This window comes from Saimiri boliviensis, chromosome 8 (genome assembly GCF_048565385.1).
Source record: "Saimiri boliviensis isolate mSaiBol1 chromosome 8, mSaiBol1.pri, whole genome shotgun sequence".
Lineage (NCBI taxonomy): Eukaryota > Metazoa > Chordata > Mammalia > Primates > Cebidae > Saimiri > Saimiri boliviensis.
The window spans coordinates 118973294-118996707 of record NC_133456.1 but is presented as its reverse complement, the minus strand read 5'-3'; the positions used below and the strand labels follow the sequence as shown (position 1 = coordinate 118996707).

Sequence of the window (23414 nt, the reverse complement as noted above, 5' to 3'; positions counted from 1 at the left end):
TTACAAGTCAAATCCATCTCAAGAGTAGATTTAATCAAACGGTGACATCTTTACACAACAGTCTCCCTCATTTTTGAGTTGTACACTGATGCTCTTACATGAATTTCTATTATAATGACATGATTTTTTACGCCGGGCGCGGTGGCTCATGCATGTAATCCCAGCACTTTGGGAGGCTGAGGCGGGTGGATCACGAGGTCGAGAGATCGAGACCATCCCGGTCAACATGGTGAAACCCCGTCTCTAGTAAAAATACAAAAACTTAGCTGGGCGTGGTGGCACGTGCCTGTGATCCCAGCTACTCAGGAGGCTGAGGCAGGAGAATTGCCTGAACCCGGGAGGCGGAGGTTGCGGTGAGCCAAGATCGCGCCATTGCACTCCAGCCTGGGTAACAAGAGCGAAACTCCGTCTCAAAAAAAAAAGATAATGACATGATTTTAATTATAAAATTAGAACTCTTAAGGATATTAAATATTCCTCTAATTTATCAAGATAAAACATTTCATTTTACCATTTTTCTTTGATCAAGGCTTTGCTGACATACAGAAGGCTTATTTTAAGTTATTTAAATTATCATGTTTTGTGTATCTAGAGTTCTGACTTGGGGTGCTGACTATAAAGATTTGGGAGCAGTGGCTCCTGCCTGTAATCCCAGCATTTTGGGAGGCTGAGTTGGGTGGATTACTTAAGCCTGTTTTCATTGGGTGAAATTGTGAAGTACATGTAAACTCAGAACTCCCAGGCATGATAAAATGTCATAGTTGAATATGCTAGAACATCACTTGACCACAGAACTAACAGCATTGTTACTTCTGCCTTTGTATGTAATTAAAAGAAACAGGGGCCAGGTGCAGGTGCCTCACGCCTGTAATTCCAACATTTTGAGAGGCCGAGGCAGGTCAGCCTGGGTAACATGGTGAAACCCTTGTCTCTACTAAAAATATAAGAATTAGCTGGGCATGGTGGCACACTGTAGTTCCAGCTACTCAGGAGGCTGGGGCACAAGAATCACTTGAATCTGGGAGGCAGAGGTTGCAGTGAGCCAGGATTGTGCCACTGCACTCCAGAGATACTTCACCTAGCAAGCCACCTGGTGTATTTTCAAAGTGTACCCCCATGTGCCTGTCTTCTGTAACTTTTGCAATATAAATATAATTCAAGGCTTTTCTTCACACAGATGTTTTTATAATGTTGTATAGCACTTTGGGGACATGCAAGTTTTATATACATGTAAGTATATGAAAAATTTCATATAAGTATTTATGCTGGAAAGGGTTGTTTTAAGAGATACTCAAACCTGAGTGATGTAACTGTTTTGGAACATGAGTCTGTTCAAAGATGCAGCTTACAGGGAAAGGCTTAGTTAGCAAATCGTAGCTAATTTTTAGGTATTTTCAGCCCTTAGCAGATTAGTACCTACCTGTCCCCCATCTCTCAACCCTCTGGCAGACAGCTGCTTACAATGACCATTAAGGACCTTGTCCTCCAAATTTGGGGATTGTATGTTCTGATGTCCACTGCTGTTTCTGATGGTGGGGTGCAGTCCCAGAGCTAGACCACCATGGCTGCAAACCTTCATCACCTGAAGAGGCTTAAGGGAATATAGAGGGCCAATGCCTGTTTGTTATTCTTTTTTTCTCCTGTAATTTTCCTTCCCCCTGCCATGTGGGGCCAGACATTTAAAGATAAGAATTTTCAAAAGCAGCTGCATGTCCAGGAAAATTTAGAAAGTCACTGCACATTTCCAGGGAAGGACACGTACTCAAAAAAAACAAAAAAATACAAACTTTGAAGAGATAGCAGCAGTTTGAATGGCTTCTTATACTCTGGGGGACCCCAGAAAACTGCAAGGAGGCTACAAACCCCTCCTTCCCCAGAAAGTCACAAGAGAACCCCCAAGTTGGCTTCTTATCCTAGAATGTGTCTTACCTATTGTCTTAGGGCCTCAGCCAATCTGGAGCAGAGTTGCATGGAATAGCCTGTCAATCTACGTAATTCATGATGAATGCAGTCACAGTCCTGGCTGGTTGGTTCTTTTAAATTTCAAGCTTTTTTCTTGTCACATTTCTGACAGAAAAACAAAATAAAACATTGACACTCTCTGTGGTCTTTCCCATCTTCTTACTATTCACAGCTCAAAAATGAAGGTAGATGAAGATACTTCACAGTCTCTCACTAAAACTGTTCTGAGTCCAGCCTTGTCTCTAAACCTGTCTCCTGTTCCGTAGGTTTTCTTAGTCCATTTTGGTAACAGAATGCCGTAGTCTGGGTATTTTACAAAGAAAAGAAATGGATTTCTCTGCTTTGGAGGCTGGGAAGTCCAAATCGAGGGGCCAGCGTCTGGTGAGGGCCTTCCTGCTGTGTCACTGTGTGGCGCGGAAGGGCAAAGAGGATGAGAGAGAGCAAGAGGATGAATAACCTCAAGCTGGTTTATAATCAGCATCAATCCATTCACAAGGGTGGAGGCCTCTTGACCTAAACAGTTCTTAAATACAGGTACTCCACCTCTGAGCACTGTTGCACTGGGAATTAATTTCCAACATAGGAACTCTGGGGACATGTTCAAACCACAGTGATGACGATCCTCAGTCCACCAGGAGAAGATGGAGTGATGCTGGCTCGTTTGGGCCTGTCTGAGCTGTGTCCAAGCACAAGCAGATGAGCAGCGATGTTCAAGAAATGGAGGTGGCCCCACTGAGGGCTTGGGAACTGCTCTACAAAGAAAAGACAGAGTTCATGGTTTCCCCACCAGTAGTCCACTATTCTTGCATCTTTGGATATTTACCTTTCCACAGTGCGGCTGGAAAAGCATCACAAATCCAAATGAATTCCACTAACCTTACCAGACTCTCTCTTGATCCAGGAATATCCTCTCCCAATCCAGACACACTGGTCTCAGGGATCCATTTCTTACAAACTTAATCTCAGCCTTTCTCCAAAACCAACACATACAGAACTTGAAAATCTCACTCTAATTGTCCCAGACCAGAACGACCCTAAACAGAATCAACAGCTCAGAACCACCAAACACCCTGCACTCATGGACTGCTGCCGTAACTGTGCAAGAAACAGGCTGAGAAAAAGCCCGGTGGTGCCACTTAGTGCACTTGCTTTGGGAGCCGTGGACACAAAGGTGTGTTAGCGTGTGGCCACTGGACCTGATGGCTGCCCAGCCTTGTCCTTTGATCCCTTTCTCTTTCTCCAGATCTGAACGGATGGCAGCAAAGTCCTCCCCACAGGTAAGGGGGTCCCGAGGCAGTCTGCTCCCACCCCTGGGCAGGGGGATTCCCCCTGAGGGTTTCAATTCCTCTGTGGGGAGCCAGAGAGCACACATTTCCATCCTCACAGGCCCACACCATCTGCGGTGGCTCCACTCGGCAGCTTCAGTGTCAGAGCAGCCTCAGCCATGGTGTGAAGGAGCAGTCATGCCTGCAGACAGTGAGACCCACAACACAGGCCGGGCACACTAGCAAGGGGCACGGCTGACCTGTCCAACTATGCCTGAGCTGATGGCAGAGGACCGGGATGCCTAGGCTTTGGGCCTCTGGCTTCTCCCTCGCTGCCTGCCTCTCATTCTCCAGGCCAACCAGCAAGAGCTTGGCCTTGGCCTTCAGCTTTCCCAACACAGCACCAGACACAGAAGCTCAAAGTCCCATGAAGTGGGGGTGAGGGCCACATGCCAGGGCCCTGGACAGATACCTATTCAAAAGAAGAAGACAGGTGCGTAGTGGAAGTATTCAATAGGACAGTAACTTTTTCTCAGACAAAAATAAGGATGAAAAATATGTATGAACAAATATAAATGTCATGGGAGCGTTTACTCCAAGTCAACTGTCAATGGCTACCAATCAGGGACCCTGACCCGAGGGCTGGCTGCTGAGCATCCCCAGCGCACTTCTGCCCCCTCCCCGAACCTCCCCCGCCCCGTCTTCTGCCACCATCTTCAACTCCTCTTCTGTGTTTTCTGAAACCCTGTTTTCCCTCCCATATTCTGGGAGACTCCCTCGATTTGATCCTCCATTTAGATAAATTTTCCTTCATCGTATTATTTCCACTGTTACCTTATTTACCTAAATGATTGTTTTTCAACAATGACATTATCATACCACACAGCTCACACCTAATGGTTAGCATTGCCAGATTGAGCAAATAAAAATACAGGATGGCGCCGGGCGCGGTGGCTCAAGCCTGTAATCCCAACACTTTGGGAGGCCGAGGCAGGTGGATCATGAGGTCAAGAGATCGAGACCATCCTGGTCAACATGGTGAAACCCGAACTCTACTAAAAATACAAAAAATTAGCTGGCCATGGTGGCGCGTGCCTGTAATCCCAGCTACTCAGGAGGCTGAGGCAGGAGAATTGCCTGAACCCAGGAGGCGGAGGTTGCAGTGAGCTGAGATCGCGCCATTGCACTCCAGCCTGGGTAACAAGAGTGAAACTCTGTCTCAAAAAGAAAAAAAAATAAATTAATTTCCAGTTCCTCTCAAAATTGTCATGATTTTATCTCCTTGATGTTAAGCTTCATGTCGGTTTCTGGCTTCTGACGACGTACTCTGGGCCCTGAAGTCACTTGCCGCTGGCTCTTGTATGCTGGCCACTTGGTTGCGCTGGCCTGTCTGCCACCGGCTGGACCCCAGCAAGCTCTGGATGCTGTGTATGACAAAGCCATAGGGGTTGTTTGGAGTCTGCGATGTGCTACTGTTCTCCAGATAATGGTTTTCTGCAAAGAACTAGAGAAATAACTAGAGAAATAACTATCTCAGACTTTCCTAATAAAAATAGGTTTTGAGCCAGTTTGAGGCTGGCCCTCAATTCCTCTTCCCAGCATGTGAAGCCTGTGGAGTTCTGCTGGGCCTTGCCCTCGGCAGCCCTCACACCTGTCTCTGTTCCCCAATTCCTGTCCAGTAGAGGCACTATTGGAAGTGCCTGTTTCTCAGCCTCTCTGCTGCTCCTTTACCGGAACTGGGCAAAGCCCCTTGGGAAAAGCAGCTTTCATCTCCTAGATTTTCTTTTTCTGATGCACTTGGGAGGTGGGTTGTGCCACTGCCTGGCCCACGTGGCCTGCCATTAACTGAAGGGAAGCATGAACGGCCTTTGATGTGGGAGTTACGGCTGCTGAGAGGGCACTGTCTGTGCACAAGTGATGTAGCTTTGTGGGATCCTTGAATATATGCTTGTTTTCATTCATATTTTACTCAAAGTCACTGAGCTCCCACTTCATGCTTGTGATTCAGATTTGAGTCCTGGGAGGACTATATGAGATGACATTTAAGCCAAGGGTTTAAGAACAAGTCATATTCAGCCAGGTGCAGACTAAGGGAATGCAAGTTCCAGGTGAAGGGAAAGCACGTGGATGTGCTGAGATGCAAGCAAGGCCTCACAGCCGGAGCTGGTCTGTCACCTGGCCTGGGAACACCTTTCCTGCCCAGACTGTGTGTGTTCCTTTTAATCTGTGTAAGGGCATGTGATCACAAGCAGCACACGACTAACCCAGCTGCCACTTTTGTCCCCCGTGAGGTGGGGACAGAGTTCTTTTCCTATGGCACAGGAGTGGCCCACAGGCATAGGGACCAATGCACACTGTGGGAGCTGACCTTGCTGTCTTCTCTGAGTGGAGCCCCAACCCATGCAGGGTGCGTCTTCATTGCTTTTCCGTGCCACTCTGATACCAAGATGCAGTGGCCAGAAGTGCCTCCATTTCCAATCCTGTCAAGGTGAGTTGCCACTTGGCCTCCACTGATTCTCTCAGTGCTGAGCTGTATTCTATAGAGCTCACTGATTCTATATCGTGTTAAGCTGTCACTTAAAAGCACACAAATTGTTTCGATCAAGCCTAACATATTCACCATGCAATTAACACCCCATCAACACAGGGAATACTTTTACAATCTCACAAAGCTCCCTGTGCCCTTTAGCTGGGCATGGTGGCTCGTGCCTGTAATCCCAGCTACTCAGGAGGCTGAGGCAGGAGAATTGCCTGAACCCAGGGGGCGGAGGTTGCGGTGAGCCGAGATCGTGCCATTGCACTCCAGCCTGGGTAACAAGAGCGAAACTCCGTCTCAAAAAAAAAAAAAAAAAAAAAAAAAAGCCGGGCGCGGTGGCTCAAGCCTGTAATCCCAGCACTTTGGGAGGCTGAGGCGGGTGGATCACGAGGTCAAGAGATCGAGACCATCCTGGTCAACATGGTGAAACCCCGTCTCTACTAAAAATACAAAAAACTAGCTGGGCGTGGTGGCACGTGCCTGTAATCCCAGCTACTTAGGAGGCTGAGGCAGGAGAATTGCCTGAGCCCAGGAGGCGGAGGTTGCGGTGAGCCGAGATCGCGCCATTGCACTCCAGCCTGGGTAACAAGAGCGAAACTCCGTCTCAAAAAAAAAAAAAAAAAAAAAAAAAAAAAAAAAAAAAAGCTCCCTGTGCCCCCTGGAAGTAGCCTCTATTCTGGCCTACATCTTAATTGGTTTTGTCTGCTTTTGACTTTTCACTGGAATCACATGTGCCTTTTGAATCAAGACTGGCTCTGTGGATTTATTCACACTGCTGTGTACATCAGGATTGCTCCCGCAGCATGACAGCATCCGACTGCGTGAACACCAGGGCTGACGTACTCATTGTGGTTGTTTTAGCAGGGGCGTCCTCAGGCTAGAGACTGGGAATGTAGTAAAGAGCTCCATGAGCAAGCATCACCCTGAACCCACACCACACCACCTTATAGGGCAGCACATCAACATCTAGGAAACACCTAGTTTCTGCAAGCAACAATGAATATGTCAGTGATTTCCCAGCTCAAGAATAATGCTGAATTACTTCTCTGCTAAGTTAGTAAAACGGAAACCACAGAAGGTAGAACCATCCATATTTGTCTCCCACCAGGTCCGACTCGTTTGACTTTAGTAGACAGTGTCCATCAGCTCCACAGTAGCATACATACTTAGCAGTTACTTTATATCCTGTCAACACTTGGTGATGTTGGTCCTTTAAATTTGGGTTCCAATTTGCATTTACCCAGAGATTAACGAGGTTAAGCTCCTTTTTGTGTTTAACGCCCAAATTTTAATATATTTTATTCTTTAAACCAGTTCAGGCTCACAGCAAAATTGAGTGGTACAGTTTCCATAGACCCACTGCCCCTCCACACACCCAGGTGCCCCCACTATCAACATCCCCATCAGAGTGGTCCATTTCTTTTTTTTGAGGCTGAGTTTCACTCTTGTTACCCAGGCTGGAGTGCAATGGCGCGATCTCGGCTCACCGCAACCTCCGCCTCCTGGGTTCAGGCAATTCTCCTGCCTCAGCCTCCTGAGTAGCTGGGATTACAGGCATGTGCCACCATGCCCAGCTAATTTTTTGTATTTTTAGTAGAGATGGGGTTTCACCATGTTGACCAGGATGGTCTCGATCTCTTGACCTTGTGATCCACCCGCCTCGGCCTCCCAAAGTGCTGGGATTACAGGCTTGAGCCACCGCGCCCGGCCAGAGTGGTCCATTTCTTACAGCCAATAGACGTGCATCGACACATCATTATCACCTGGCGTGCAGTTTACATGAGGCTTGCACTTGGACATTCTACAAGTCTGATGAATGCATAGTGACATATATCCACCAGTGGAGTATCATGCAGAAGAGTTTCACTGTGCTAAAAATCCTGTGCCCTACCCAATCACTTCTCCCTCCCCTCTGGCCCCTGGCTTTTTACTGTTTCCAGTTTTCCCTTTACTGCAGTGTTGGAGAACCGGACTCTTTCAGGATATGTAGCCTTTTCACACTTCTTTCAGCAACATGCATCTAACTTTCCTCCCTGTCTTTTCGTGGTTTGAGAGCTCATTTCTTTTTAGTGCCGAATAACATTCTACTTTCTGGATATATCAGTTATGCATTCACCTATATGCATATAAAGCAGAGAATGCTGTGTTGGAGATTTACATTTGGGAGTCTTAAGCATGTATATGATAAATAAGTATAAAGCATGTATCAAAATTATAAAGTAGAAAGTTGTCAGGATATCTGAATGCACACAAATACTTCAGTTCATGCTATAAAATACTGTAAAATGTGTACGTACATACTTAGGGCTGAAAAAGCACCCAGAGAAGAAGGGTGAAGGAGAGGTGTATCTGAAATAATAAAAAGACAATCCCATTGGTCAAGCTGGGATCTAAAGTTCCTCATCCCATGAAGAATTCCCAACAGACAGATCCAAGTGGGATGATGGAAGCACTGCACAATCACCCACCAGGGCGCAGGTGCAGGGCAGCTTCTACACCACAGAGACCCACTAGAGGAACAACCCGGACTTGCCCCAGGTGCCAGGGCCAAACAAGAAGAAAATGTGTCTTCCTTCCAACTATACCATTTTCTGTTTTGGTTTTGTTCGCTTGATAATAGAGGCAGGGAAACAGAATTAGCAATTTTATAGAAAGTCATCTCTACTTTGTCCTTAAAGGAGTTCACAATGGTTTGACCAGAATTAAACAAGTATATATTTTGAAGACTAAGAATTTAAAACATTAAGAAAAAAAAAATTCTAGGTATCATTTAGCTTTCAAGTTCAAAACCAACACATTTTGCCTTTGGGGTCAGAAGCAGCTATGTCTAAGAGAGGGATATTCCTCTTTATAAAAGATAAAAGAGTTCTAAGGAGTCAGGTCAAAAAACATTCCTACTTTGATTTTCTGGATGGCATCCTAGTAATGCAGCAACAGTAATATCTAACTCTACTTAGAAGGTGTCAGTAAGAGTCTAAGGCTCCGATGTCCAATTCAGTAACCACTGGCAACTCATAGTTATTATGTAACTAATTATATGTGGCTTTTGGCCTAAAACTTCCTAGAAAATAAAACTAAAAAAATTAGAAAAAATATTATAAATGCAACAAACTATATAGGCAATATCCTATTAGTGTATTAAAATTTCAACAAACTAGACACAGTATTAAATGCAATTTTTTTACTTTTCAATAAAATAGGTGCTACAGTCTTGTCTGAAATTATAAATTGTCCAAAGTTAACCATAAATGAATCATTCTATTAAACTTAACAAACATTTAACTTTGTAAGAAATAAATTTTCATTTTTTATTATACAGCATTTAAGAATAATAAAGCTGTCTTGAGATTTCAATTTTGATACCTATGGCAAGTTTATAAAAGTACATTGATCACGGTATAATTTTTAACATTACTGTACACATTCCATACTCTAAATCTATTTAACAGGAACACTGACTTTTGTCATTGTTGTTTCCCTCTACAATATCGCCAGACTCTGTAGGACAGTGGTTCTCAGTTGGGCATTGACTCTGGCCCCCAGGAGCATCTGGCAACATCTGGTATAATTCTGGGTGTCATGAGAGAGGGACGCTAACAGCATCTGCTGTGCTGTCCAGGGATGCTACTCACCGTCCTATAATGCACAGGATGGACCCCTACCACAAAGATTGTATCCAGCCCAAATGTCACCAAGTCAAGATTAAACAACCTTTGTTGAGTGGGACTCAATTCCCATTTTATGAACACCTCTGTGCCCACTGTAATTCTGAGAATACAGACTTTGCTAACTGGCAAATACTATTTAAAAGAAGGCTTAACCTAATCAATATCACTTATCAAAAGCCATGGCTGACTTTAAGTATCAACATATTTCCAGAATGAATAAACCACACAATCAACTCAGAATGACACAAATTAGGGTCCACATCATTTAATTCCCCTTGAACCTGCCCTGCTAGTTTGATCTGTTAATAAGAAAGTTAATCAGGACTGTTTTGAAGGAGCTAAGCAATAGTTTCTTTTGCACATTTTTCTGAACTATGAGAAAAATTTAGCGACACAAAGTATCTGGCAAATGGTAAGTGCTCCAGAAACGTTATCCCAGCTTACCAAAAACACAGGGCTTCACTCATTTGTTCCAATTTGCCATCAGCTTGTGTCTGCACAGATTAAAATTTTTTTTTTTTAGACGGAGTTTTGCTCGTTACCCAGGATGGAGTGCAATGGCGCGATCTTGGCTCACCGCAACCTCCGCCTCCCGGGTTCAGGCAATTCTCCTGCCTCAGCCTCCTGAGTAGCTGGGATTACAGGCACGTGCCACCATGCCCAGCTAATTTTTTTGTATTTTTAGTAGAGACGGGGTTTCACCATGTTGACCGGGATGGTCTCAATCTCTTGACCTCGTGATCCACCCGCCTCGGCCTCCCAAAGTGCTGGGATTACAGGCTTGAGCCACCGTGCCCGGCCCAGATTAAATTTTTATTTGATCTCTCTCATTTTACAATAATCTCTCACAAATGTCATTTAGAAACAGAACACATATCCAGGGTGTGTGATACAAAATTGTTAGTTTTTTTCTACACAAGTTATAAAGTGTCAGCGTATATATTACACTGATGATAGTGAACTAAATTTGAACTGAAAAAGTAATTCTAAGTTTGTTAAATAGAGAAATTTTTCAGTATTCATTCACCTACATGTTCACATTCTGTGTATTTTCTCACGGTCAACAAACTGATTCAAATGATTTAAGTTATCCCACCATTTGAAGAGAAAAGTCTCTGCAATAATTTGAAACCATGGCGTTATCTTGATTTCACCATTGGCTGCTTTTTTCAGAAGTTCCTTTAGTTCTTCCTTAGACACATAACAATAGCTTTTAATCTCATTGGGATCAGGATTCAAAGTTACATTCTTTCTCACAAACAAAATGTAATCAATTTCATGTTCACCCCAGATACCATCTGACTGAGCTTTGTAGTAAATTCGTGTTAAATAATTAATTTCTTCTGGAGGAACCTAAGACATTAAAAAATAAACAAACATCAGCCACAATAACAACAACAACAAAAAAATCTAAAATTAGCTTACCATATTACAGCGGTATCTTGAACAGGAGTATAACTTTAGAATTACAACTTTTAAAGTGTTACTTTCCTATCAACAATATATGGTAAGCTTAATATTAATGTGGGAAATGATTACATTATTACTTTCAAGTGTCTATGTTTTTCCCTGTAGGACCAAACAGGTAAGTTGTTTTTTATTTTTTTTGAATATTAAAAAAAGGGGCAGTGACTCAAACTAAAAATGTGACTTTCTTCTTTTTCATTAAAATATGACCGCTTTTTGGAGATTATAGATAAGAAGTACTTTCTGGGCCGGGCGCGGTGGCTCAAGCCTGTAACCCAGCACTTTGGGAGGCCGAGGCGGGTGGATCACAAGGTCAAGAGATCGAGACCAACCTGGTCAACATGGTAAAACCCCGTCTCTACTAAAAATACAAAAAATTAGCTGGGCATGGTGGCGCGTGCCTATAATCCCAGCTATTCAGGAGGCTGAGGCAGGAGAATTACCTGAACCCGGGAGGCGGAGGTTGCGGTGAGCCGAGATCGCGCCATTGCACTCCAGCCTGGGTAACTAGAGTGAAACTCCGTCTCAGAAAAAAGAAAAAAAAAAAAAAAAAAAAAAAAAAGATTTATCGTTCACATTCCTAAGAATTTCCAAATGAAAATATTCACCTTTATTTTGATGGGGAGAGAAGGATTCAGGTGAAAACTGGAAAACCTGCCAGTCAAATTCTACCAGAGCTGTAACACTCACTTGAAAATATTCATCTTTAGCCGGGCGCGGTGGCTCAAGCCTGTAATCCCAGCACTTTGGGAGGCCGAGGCGGGTGGATCATGAGGTCGAGAGATCGAGACCATCCTGGTCAACATGGTGAAACCCCGTCTCTACTAAAAGTGCAAAAAATTAGCTGGGCATGGTGGCACGTGCCTGTAATCCCAGCTACTCAGGAGGCTGAGGCAGGAGAATTGCCTGAGCCCAGGAGGCGGAGGTTGCGGTGAGCCGAGATCGTGCCATTGCACTCCAGTCTGGGTAACAAGGGCGAAACTCCGTCTCAAAAAAAAAATAAAAAAAAAAAAAAAGAAAATATTCATCTTTGATTTGATCAATTACAGAAATATTCAACCTTATACAGTGGTTAACAGATCAATCCATCCCAGTACTGAGCTAAGTTTTGAGAAGCTACATTAAGAAATTTAAATTTAAATAATCTTTACTCCAGATGGCTTGTGGGAGTAACTCATAATTCAGGAGGTTACCAAGCAGAGAGCTACTTAAAAATTTTATTAAGAAACGTTTTAGAGTATGTTTAGGTTTCAGTTCGTATGGTTGTGTAGTACAGCCAGTTACCTGTTCCAAGGGAATTCCCAGCTCAGCTTTCAGCCGCCTCTGCGCTGCTCGCTTCACTCCAAGGGCGTCATTTTCCTCAAGCTCATCTGGATTACTTAATGGATGACTACAACAAGTATTAGTGAAACAACCTGGAAAATGTTAATAGAGACAGATCAACTCTTCTTCAAAGTAGGCCTGAAAGATCAGGAAAGTTTATAAGTAGCAGAAAAATAAAATATTTTTTTTTTGAGATGGAGTCTAGCTCTGTTGCCCGGGCTGGAGTGCAGTGGCACAACCTCCAGCTTCGGGTTCAAATGATTCCCCTGGCTCAGCCTCCAGAGTAGCTGGGACTACAGGTGTGCACCACCACATCTGGCTAATTTTTTGTATTTTAGTAGAGATGGGGTTTCACCATGTTGGCCAGGCTGGTCTCAAACTCCTTACCTGTGATCTGCCTGCCTTGGCCTCTCAAAGTACTGGGATTACAGACATAAGCCACCTTGCCCGGCCAAATAAAATGATTTTTAACAATTTTAAAATCAGGCCAGGTGCGGTGGCTCATGCCTGTAATCCCTGCACTTTGGGAGGCCAAGGCAAGCAGATCACAAGGTAAGGAGTTCGAGACCAGCCTGACCAACATGGTGAAACCCTGTCTCTACTAAAATACAAAAAATTAGATGGGCATGGTGGCACGCGCCTGTAATTCCAGCTACTAGCTGGGAGGCTGTGGCAGGAGAATCGCTTGAACCTAGGAGGGAGAGGTTGCAGTGAGCCGAGATGGTGCCATTGCACTCTATCCTGCGTAACAGAGCAAGACTGCATTTCAAAAAAAAAAAAAAAAAAAAAAAGGGATTCTAAAATCAGTTATAATGGGCTATCAGTAATTGTTTTGTGAGACAGACTTCATTTGTAGGTAAGTTCCTTATTTTTTTTTTTTTTTTTTGAGACGGAGTTTCGCTCTTGTTACCCAGGCTGGAGTGCAATGGCGCGATCTCGGCTCACCGCAACCTCCGCCTCCCGGGTTCAGGCAATTCTCCTGCCTCAGCCTCCTGAGTAGCTGGGATTACAGGCACGCACCACCATGCCTGGCTATTTTTTTTGTATTTTTAGTAGAGACGGGGTTTCACCATGTTGACCAAGATGGTCTCGATCTCTTGACCTTGTGATCCACCCGCCTCGGCCTCCCAAAGTGCTGGGATTACAGGCTTGAGCCACCGCGCCCGGCCTGGTAAGTTCCTTATTAATGCTCCTTTAACCAAAAAAGATCACAGTGTGTAGAGAATACAGATTAAAGATAAAATATATAAATATATACACATTGCTCAACTGCTCACTAGCTTATTCTTTATTGCTGTTGTATTAGGTTGCACTTACTGTATAAACTTACTTTACGTAGAATATAAAATATGCCATTCACAGGATTTCCCTTTTTGACCTTGGCTCCAGGAATTCAGAATGATAAAAAGTCAAATTATTGTACAAACAAAATACTGTACACTAAGTGTACGAACCTGGAAAGGTAATCTTAGCATCTGATCTTTGCTGTAGCAGAAGCTTATTTTCAGTGTTGAATAAGAAGACACTAAAAGCTCGATGCAATAATCCTGAAAGCAAAATAAATAATTAATTTAGCTTTAAGTATCAGTTATTTGCCCAACTCTCTCCTTGCAGTTCAGAATAACATTAGTAACTTGCTGTTGCTTTTGCTTTTTCACACAGTTTATGTGGATGCATAGTCCCTGCATGGCTATGGTGAGAAAGCGCGCTGCACTGGGCTAGGAAGCTGGCCGTCAAGTGAAGGAAAGGATGATGCTGGTGGTCCCTTTCCTGCAGTCAAGTTCCCTATCAAGGACATTCAATTCTCAGAAAGTGGCGAAGGCAAACCCTTCCCTGCACGGTGCCTGCCCCTCTCAGTTCTTTAGAAAGATTAGAGGCTAGGCTCTAATCAGGGTTAGTCTGCTTCTTCTTTTATGAATCTAGAATAAAACTCTGAAGAAGCCGAGTAAAAGGCATAATGTGAAGAGAAATCACCGTTAACAAGAACAGCAAAGATGATGCTATGACTACACTATTTAACAAACTGGAACCAAAGAGAAGATACGGTATTTTTTTTTTTTTTGAGACGGAGTTTCGCTCTTGTTACCCAGGCTGGAGTGCAATGGCGCGATCTCGGCTCACCGCAACCTCCACCTCCTGGGTTCACGCAATTCTCCTGCCTCAGCCTCCTGAGTAGCTGGGATTACAGGCAAGCACCACCATGCCCAGCTAATTTTTTGTATTTTTAGTAGAGACGAGGTTTCACCATGTTGACCAGGATGGTCTCGATCTCTCGACCTCATGATCCACCCGCCTCGGCCTCCCAAAGTGCTGGGATTACAGGCTTGAGCCACCGCGCCCGGCCTATTTGATACGGTATTATTAAAGACTGCAGTGCCTTGAACAGAGTGCTCTTCTCAGCAAATCAGGTATGCCTACACAAACTGCTTTACAACAAAGAATATTTCAAAGCAGTACCTTTGTCAATGTTCTCATTCAGGTGACAATTCTTCTTGGTCTCAGCCCCAATTTTATTGTCATTTTCATCAATAAGTATACACATCTCTGCCAGGAGTTGAACCTGTTGCTCGTCGAGGTGGTCAGTGTTTATTTCAGGCATCATTACAAAATGTCTGATCTGTCCTAGAACACTAATATTGAAAGAAAACAGAAAGGCCATCATGTATTTTTCTGACATTCAGAAAAATAATTACGCAGCTTCCCCATCTGTAGCTGTACCACTCTGCATCCTCATAGGGACCCCAAGAACATTGCTAGCCGGCTGCACAGCGCTGTCTCAGTCATCATTGCTCCTATAGGCTTCACGGCTGGCCTTTTACCATAGCCGTGCTCCTAAACGCCAGGCTCAACATTCTACTCTACATTCGAGATGCTCTGCAGCACTTGATACTCAATCCTTTCTCCAGTGTACTTTTCTTCTCTGGTTTGTCCCCAACCTAACTTTCCATCCTGTTTTTCCACACCAGCTTCTGTCATCTCTATAATGTGCTCCCATCACTATCCTGAACGGAATCCCCACTGCTTGTCTCTGCACAGTTGCTCAAGAATGCCACAGGCCAATCTTGGTCGAAATCCATTTTTTCAAGGCACAGTTCATGTGTCACACAGTCAGTAACCCTCCTACCAATATCACAGTAAGATTTAATCCAGTTTTTCTCAACCCAAGCTCCTGAACAGAAAAATGATTTGCATGAGTTTTGTAAATTTCCCCCAGGACAGTACTTAGCTAATACAATTCTAGTTAAACAGGAGAAAACTTAATTCATTATATTCAACAGATGCTTTAAAGCAGTGCTTGGCAAGTTTTCCTCCATAAAGGGCCCGGTAGTATCAACTCTGCCTTACAATAAAACAGTCATAAGCAATGGGCAAACCGGGTAATATGTAAACTGAGTGTGGGTGCATGCCAGTTTTTATGGACATTGAAATCTGAATTACATTTAATTTTCATGTGTCACAAAATATTTTATAGTTTTTCTTTTCTTTTTTTTTAATGTTTAACCAATCATGTTCAAATACAAGCTACTTAACGAAGAACTTTTAAAGAGCCAAATATTCAGCATTACTGAGAAATCTATTTCTCATTCTGGTGAATATTTTCACATTGCACTCTGCTACCGCAAACTAAAAGGGTGTACTTTTTTTTTTTTTGAGACGGAGTTTTGCTCGTTACCCAGGCTGGAGTGCAATGGCGCGATCTCGGCTCACCGCGACCTCCGCCTCCTGGGCTCAGGCAATTCTCCTGCCTCAGCCTCCTAAGTAGCTGGGATTACAGGCACGCGCCACCACGCCCAGCTAGTTTTTTTGTATTTTTAGTAGAGACGGGGTTTCACCATGTTGACCAGGATGGTCTCGATCTCTCGACCTCGTGATCCACCCGCCTCGGCCTCCCAAAGTGCTGGGATTACAGGCTTGAGCCACCGTGCCCGGCAAGGGTGTACATTTTTGAGTGATTTATTACTCAGAGATTTGAAGTAGGAGACTGAAACAAAACATTTTTTCTCTGTGCACTTTTAGAAAATTCGCCAGCAAGAAAGGAGCCAAGTGTCGGTTTCCAATGGGGGGCACGTTCTAATGGAGGTACTGTAAAGCTAAGTCTGTCCACTTCATTTCTTGTTCTCTGACAGATTCTGTGGTGCCACCATTGTCTTGTTCAGGTTCAGGAAGCTCATTCAGTGGTATTGCGACATCCTCATAAGGCAGCTTGTCTTCTCGCCAAGCATCATCAATCAAATCCAAGATCCTTCCGTCTCTCTGAACCTCACTGTCCATTTTCCTGCAGCTTTGATCTTGTCAAATCGGCATCCAGCACATAGCGGCTGACACTTCCTCCCATATTTTAGTTTTTCTCCAGCCATTTAAAAATGAGAAAACCCCTCAGCTCATAGGGTTTGACGACAGGCAGCAGGCCAGATTTGGCCTGTGGGCCATAGTTAGCCCACCTCTAACTTAGTGTACCAAGCATTAATTTTCTGAGCCCCAATTAATCCCTCCCATGTGATTTAAACATAAAGCACTTACTAGAGTATTTCTGTATTGTGACTCACACACTTACACATCTATATCCGGCAGCTTCTAAGCTCTCTAACTTTTGTATCCTTCAGAGCACCTTTACACAGCACAACTTTGAAGATTTTAATTTTCTCTATTTTCCTCCCCTTTATTTCTGAATTATAATTTTTTTGTTTCTTGATTTTTCTACACAATATATTTTGAAGATCCCACGTGCTTTCTATGTGACTCTATTAAAAATATATAGATTTTACTGAAATACTTTTTTGTTCTGTCGCCCAGGCTGGAGTGCAATGGCGCAATCTTGGCTCACTACAACATCCACCTCCTGGGTTCAATTGATTCTCCTGCCTCGACCTCCTGAGTAGCTAGGACTACAGGCTTGCGCCACCATGCCTGGCTAATCTGTGTGTTTTGGGCAGAGATGAGGTTTCACCATGCTGGCCAGGCTGATCTCCAATTCCTAACCTCAGGTGATCTGCCTGCTTTGGCCTCCCAAAGTGTGGGCATATAGGTGTGAGCCATTACGTCCAGCCTACTGAAATACTTTCAGCAGAGTTCAAGCATACTGCAGAATGTACACAAAGTGTTTAAACAGCTACTTAATACAAAGTTCTAAACTCACATAGGATCTGGGGTGTGTGTGTATGCATGCATGTGTCAGGAGTCAGTGATGATGGAGATATTGATATCTAATATAAAAAAATCTGAAATAGGGTTAATGATTACCACAAATCAAAAGAGAAAGTAATGTGAAAAGGAAGTTCACTTCAGAGTTAGCCTCAATTAAAAAAAAATTATTTATTTTTTTTCAGAAGTAGTTTTCACTCTTGTTGCCCAAGCTAGAGTGCAATGGCGCAATGTCAGCTCACTGCAACCTCCGCCTCCCAGGTTCAAGCGATTCTCCTGCCTCAGCCTCCCGAGTAGCTGGGATTACAGATGCCTGTCACCATGCCTAGCTAATTGTATTTTTAGTAGAGATGGGGTTTCACTGTGTTGGGCAGGCTGGACTTGAATTCCTGACCTCAGGTGATCTGCCTCCCTCAGCCTCCAAAGTGCTGGGATTACAGGTGTGAACCACTATGCCTGGCCTATTTCCAACTTTATAGGCTAGTTTCATATACAGTCATCTTTTCGTATCTGTGGGGGTTGGTTGCAGGATCTCCCACAGGAACCAAAATTTGAGGATGCTGAAGTTCCAGATATAAAATGGAATATTTGCGTACCACCTGTGTATATCCTATTGTATACAGACGCGTCATATGATGGTGTTTCTGTAAAGTAAAGGACTGCATATACTATGGTGGTTCCATAAAATCAGAACTGACAAATTCCTGTTGCCTAATGATGTTGTAACCATTGAAACATCCTAGCACATCACCTTTTCTACGTTTAGACACACAAATACTTGCTGCTGTGTTACAACTGCCCAGATTATTCTGCACAGTAACACCCTGTCCAGGTTTAGGCCTGAAGCAACAGGAGCAATAGCCTACGAGCAACTGGATACACCAGAAAGCCCAGCTGCACCACTGTCTAGTTCTGTGTCAGTGCACTCCGTTTCCACAATGGTGAAACTATCAACCAATGAATTTCTCCAAAGTATCTGTTAAGTGATACGGGCTGAACGTTACATGATCATCTCTAGATAATATCTACAACATGTCAGTGCTACCTAAGTAGTTGTGCTGTATCGTTTACAGAGTAAGTCTGTATATATTCAGTACAGATAAATTATTTTCCAAATATTTTATAATGTGCAGTTGGTTATATACATAGATATGGACTCCAAAGATACAGTGGGCCAAATGTATATTAGGTGACCACTAAGATAGACTTCGTTACTATTAATTACTAGACTTTTTTGACGTGACTTTTTTTGGGGGGGGGGATAGGGCTGGGTCTTGCTATGTCTGTCGCCCAGGCTAAAGTGCAGTGGCGTGATCCAGGCTCGCTGCAGCCTCCGCCTCCGCCTCCGCCTCCCAGGGTCAAGGGATCCTCCAGTCCCCGCATCCCAAAGTGCTGGGATTACAGGTGTGCACCACCGCCCCGCTGCAATAACAGTTGCTTTCAGAATTTTCAGAATTCAGATTTTAAGACTAAACTTCTTAATCACAAGATAAAACGAACACGTCTTCTCATGCGTTTAAAGGCAACGCCGTGTAGCAGACGCGGGAACACATCCCCCAACCCAAGAAAAAGCTCTGGTTCCATCTCTGCATGTTCCCCGCCTCTTCTCCCGTCCCGTTCCCAGGAGCAGCGCCCTGAGCGTGTCCCCGTCACCCCCTCGCACCGACCCACGTGCACTCGGCACAGGACACCGGCGCCGTCACGCCCGTGTTTCCGACGACGCTGTCTACGCCTGTTTCTGAATTCTCTAAGAGGAAACTCGCAATTCGTAGTCTCCTGAGACTTGGTTTCCAATTCCGCGCGTTCCTAAACCTCAGCTGACTGCGTACACGACGATCTTTTCCAGGGACAAAGAACGGCAACGTCCCCGCCTTCCACAGGGAGCGGGCGCCCACCACAGCCCGGGACGGCCCCGCCTCGCTCCGGCTCCGGTGACCCGCGCCGCCGCCCCCAGCCGTCCATGCCGCCGCGCCGAGACCTCCCGGGCGGCCCAGACCTCGGGCCTCCTCCCCGCCTCGCCCCGGCCCCCAGTACCTGAGCGTTCTCCGGACACGGACAACCACCGACTCCCTAGCGCGCCGACTTCCAGCGTTGTCCGCGGCGCGCACCGCCCACTGGCCCCACCCCCGGGCCACGCAGCCAATCGCCCTCGCCGGCGCCAGTCCGCACCACATCGCCCGGCCAATCGGCGCCCCGACGTGCCTGACGTCACAATCTCGCCAGGCCGTCGCGCGATGGCACCACCTCCCCGGCCTGCGGCGTCCCCAGACGAGCGAAGCAGCGGGGCGGTGAGCCGCGCGCGTGGGCCCTGGCCACCCGCGAGGGGGTCAACGCGCTCCGCCCCGCTCCGCGGGGGCAGCGTCCTGCGACTAGACGGTGCCCGAAGCCACCTCAGTCGCCAGCCAATCAACCTTTCGATCCAGTCCGGCGAGCCGGAGGCGCTGTGAAGGGTGCGTGCCAACGGCGGGCGTCCCGACGCGCACGCTCTCTGCAGCTGCGCCTCCAAGTCGGAAATCACCGGCGCGCGGAGCCAGTACCCGGAAGCTCGGCGTCCCATGGGCGGAGCCCCTGCGCGGCTGGACCAATGGGAGCGGAGGAGAGGCGGGACATCACTGCTGACGGGCGGGTTGTGCGTCCGCATCCCAGTTCCGCCGCGTTGGTCTGCAGGGCTGGGCCCTGCGCGTCCAGAATGGTGACCGCGCGGAAGCGTCCGAGAGAGGGACGAAGGCGGGGCAGAAACGCGGGAGGGGGGGCATTCCACGTCGTGTTGGGAGTGTTTGCCTTCGGGGTGCCGGAGGAGGCATTCTACATTCTTTTTTTGAGAGCGTCGCTCCTGCTGCCCAGGCTGGAGTGCGGTCGTGCGGTCTCAGCTCGCGGCACCCTGCGCCTCCCGGGTCCAAGCGATGCTCCCGATCAGCGTCCCACGTCGCTGGGACTTCTGGCATTCGCCACCACGCCGGGCTAATTTCGTAGTATTTTTATTTTTTTTGAGACGGAGTCTCGCTCTGTCGCCCAGGCTGGAGAGCCGTAGTACGATCTCGGCTGACTGCAACCTCCGCCAAGAAAAAAAAAAATCAGTAAGCTTCTAAAGACCAAACTGTTCTAATATTAAACATTGTAATGTGAGCTATACATGCATTTAAGAAAGATTACTAAAAAACAAGGTAATCATTTACTTAATGATTCCAGCCCCGGGTCGTGTGTGTCTGATGCCTGTTCCAGCAGCTCAGGGCAGGACGCCGTTCCATCACAGGGCCACTCACGCGCACACTCAGACCGGGACGGTGCGGACGACCAGTTCACCTCCCGCGCACACCGTTTGCACGTGGCAAGAACTGCAGTACCCAGAGAAAACCTATGCAGGTGTGGGGAGAACACGTCAACAGCACACAGACAGCACCCCTCCAAGGGAGTCTTTTCTCCCCAGTGTTACAAAGAAACGAATGAGTGCCTGCTGTATGCAGTTTGAAAATTGAGGTGTATTTTTTAATTGCATTTTCAAATGATCTTCGTTATTCTTTTTTGATACTACTACACCAAACAAGCGGTGGATTTTCCAGTTACTATTTGGAATGGGAAACCACTTAAGTGGACATTTTATACTCTTGTTACATTAAAATTCGTTGATTTTTGACTACTTCGAATGCTTATTTTCCTATGCATGATGTTGCAATGTCATGCATTGGTCATTTGGAAAATGGTGATTTACTGAATTAAATCTTCCACATGCTAACACATTTCATTATTCAATATCAATCACGTTTGTTAATATCACTAGTAATCTCATCAGAAAAGTGTTTAAGTATTCGGAAGATGCCAAGTTCTTAAAATTTGAATTTTTGCATGAAAATTCAAACATTGTCAACAAGTACTGAGAATTATGTTCCTTGAAGTGGCATGAACATATTTTCATGAAAATGTCCACCAAAAATCTAGATTTGAATACCTGTTTATCTGTCAGTTATTTCCATTAAAAGTGGTATTTCATGAAAAATGCAGCTAGCTAGTTCAGCTTACAACTCAAACGTTCCCACAAGTTTTTTTACTGGAGACAACCATCATAATTCAGTATGTAGCAGAAGTGCTTTGTGTATTTCCCATTTTGCCATAGAGAATATTAAAAAGATGAGTTCTGAATGGTTGAGATTATTAAAATTAATTTTTTTTTCATTGCTAACAATCAGCTGAGCCTTCAGTGAGTCATAATCTTTTTGCTGGCAGAGGGTTTTGCCTTGATGTTGATGGCTGTTGAACAAGTTGGTGCTTGAAAGTTGGGGTGGCTGTGCAGCTTTAAAATAAGACAATAATGAAATTTCTCACATTGATGGACTCTTTTCATGAAAGATTTCATTTAACCCAAAGGAAAACTTTCAGAATTGGAGTCAATCTTCTCAAACCCTGCTGCTGCCTTCATAAACTAAGTCTATGGAGTATTCTAACTCCTTTGTTGTCATTTCAACAGTGTTCACATCTTCACCAGAATTAGGTTCCATCTCAAGAAACTACTTTTGCTGCTCATCCACAAGAAGCAACTGCTTATCCATTCAAGTTTTATTATGCTATTGCACTGATTCAGTTACATCTTCAGGCAGCAATAGCCTTACAAAATGTATTTCTTAAATAATGAGACTTGAACATCAAAATGACTCCTTGATCCTTGGGCTGCAGAAAGGATGTTGTTTTAGCAGGAATGAAATCAACATGAATCTCCTTGTACATCTCCATCAGGGCTCTTGGGTGAACAGGAGTGCTGTAAAATCAGCAGTAATATTAAAAAAAAATTTTTTTTTTCCTGAGCAGTAGGTCTCAACAGTGGGCTGAAAATATGAGCATAACTCTTAAGGGCCCTGCGATTTTCAGAATGGTAATGAGCATTGGCATCAACATAGTCACCAGCTGCACTAGCCCCCTAGCAAGGGTCAGCCTGTCTGTTGCAGCTCTGAAGCCTGCCTTTGACTTCTTTTTAGCTATGGGTGTCCTAGGTGGCATCTTTTCCCAAAATAAGGTTGTTTGAACTCCAAAGAAAACCTGTTGTTTAGCATAGCCACTTTCATCAGTGATCTTAGGTAGATCTAGATGATCTGAGATGACTTGCTGCTTTAACTTACACTTGCACTTTTTTTTTTTTTTTTTGAGTAGGAGTCTCACTTGGTTGCCCAGGCTGGAGTGCAATGGTGTGATCTCAGCTTACTGCAACCTCCACTTCCTGGGTTCAAGTGATTCTCCTGCCTTAGCCTTCTGAGTAGCTGGGACTGCAGGGTGCGCCACCACACCCAGCTAATTTTTGTATTTTTAGTGGAGACAGGGTTTCACCATGTTGGCCAGGCATGTCTTGAACTCCTGACCTCAAAGGATCCACCTGCATCGGCCTCCTAAAATGCTGGGCCTACATGCATAAGCCACCGTACCTGGCCTATCTTGTACTTTTGCATTATAGAGACAGCTTCTTTCCTTCAATCTCATGAACCAACCTCTGATAGCTTCAGATTTTTCTTATGTAGCTTCCTCATCTCTCTCAGCCTTCACAGAACTGGAGAGTTAGGGCCTTGCTCTGGATCAGGCTTCGGTTTAAGGAAACAGTATGGTCGCTTTAATCTTTACAGACCACTCAAACTTTCTGCATATCAGCAATAAAGCTGTTTCATTTTTTAAAATCATTTGTGTGTTCACTGGAGGAGCACTTCAAATTTCCTTAAAGAACTTTTCGTTTGCATTCACAATTTGGCTGTTTCAACATGCCTTCCTCACTGTTTAATCATTTCTAGCTTTTGATTTAAAGTAAGAGATGTGCAACTCATTCTTTTACAAAACAATTATTGGCCATTTTAGGGCTATTAATTGCCCTAATTTTTTTGAGTCGGGGTCTTGCTTTACTGCCTATGCTGGAGTGCAGTGGTGTGATCATGGGTCACTGCAACCTCGAACTCCTGGGCTCAAGCAATCCTCCTGCTTTAGTCTCCCAGGTAGCTGGGACTACAGGCATGAACCCCCAGCAGGGCGGGCCCCTAATTTCAGTATTGCTGTGTCTCAAGGATAGGGAGGTCTGAATAC

The 23414-nt window shown here is 44.9% G+C and overlaps 1 protein-coding gene and 1 pseudogene across 5 annotated transcripts; both read right to left on the bottom strand.

Annotated features, from left to right (window-relative positions):
* Positions 1-12: 12 nt before the first annotated feature.
* IDI1 (isopentenyl-diphosphate delta isomerase 1) lies at positions 13-19621 on the bottom strand. 5 transcript variants are annotated; one of them, XR_012519012.1, is made up of 6 exons: positions 19398-19621; positions 14679-14851; positions 13676-13768; positions 12183-12313; positions 1930-2714; positions 13-1591 (listed from the first exon to the last, which is right to left on the bottom strand). XR_012519012.1 is itself a non-coding variant. In XM_074405135.1 (5 exons), exons 1-5 carry the CDS (start codon positions 19535-19537, stop codon positions 2673-2675), a joined length of 579 nt encoding a protein of 192 aa, XP_074261236.1. In that variant the 5' UTR covers positions 19538-19621; the 3' UTR covers positions 13-2672. The 5 variants fall into 5 exon arrangements, 4 of the variants coding, with proteins under 4 accessions (XP_074261236.1, XP_039334871.1, XP_074261235.1 ...); XM_074405135.1 differs by having other exon boundaries at positions 13-2714; XM_039478937.2 differs by lacking the exons at positions 13-1591; positions 1930-2714 and adding an exon at positions 8930-10784.
* On the bottom strand, positions 15686-18844 carry LOC120367600 (anaphase-promoting complex subunit 13 pseudogene; annotated as a pseudogene).
* Positions 19622-23414: the final 3793 nt, after the last annotated feature.

Excerpts from the sequence above, each read along its gene's own strand:
- IDI1 (XM_039478937.2), bottom strand. The coding sequence starts at position 19,537 with ATGTGGTGCGGACTGGCGCCGGCGAGGGCGATTGGCTGCGTGGCCCGG. Across the intron at positions 14,852-19,397 it reads CGTGTCCGGAGAACGCTCAG|TGTTCTAGGACAGATCAGAC; the intron begins GTACTGGGGGCC and ends TTTCAATATTAG. Across the intron at positions 13,769-14,678 it reads GAATGAGAACATTGACAAAG|GATTATTGCATCGAGCTTTT; the intron begins GTACTGCTTTGA and ends TTTTGCTTTCAG.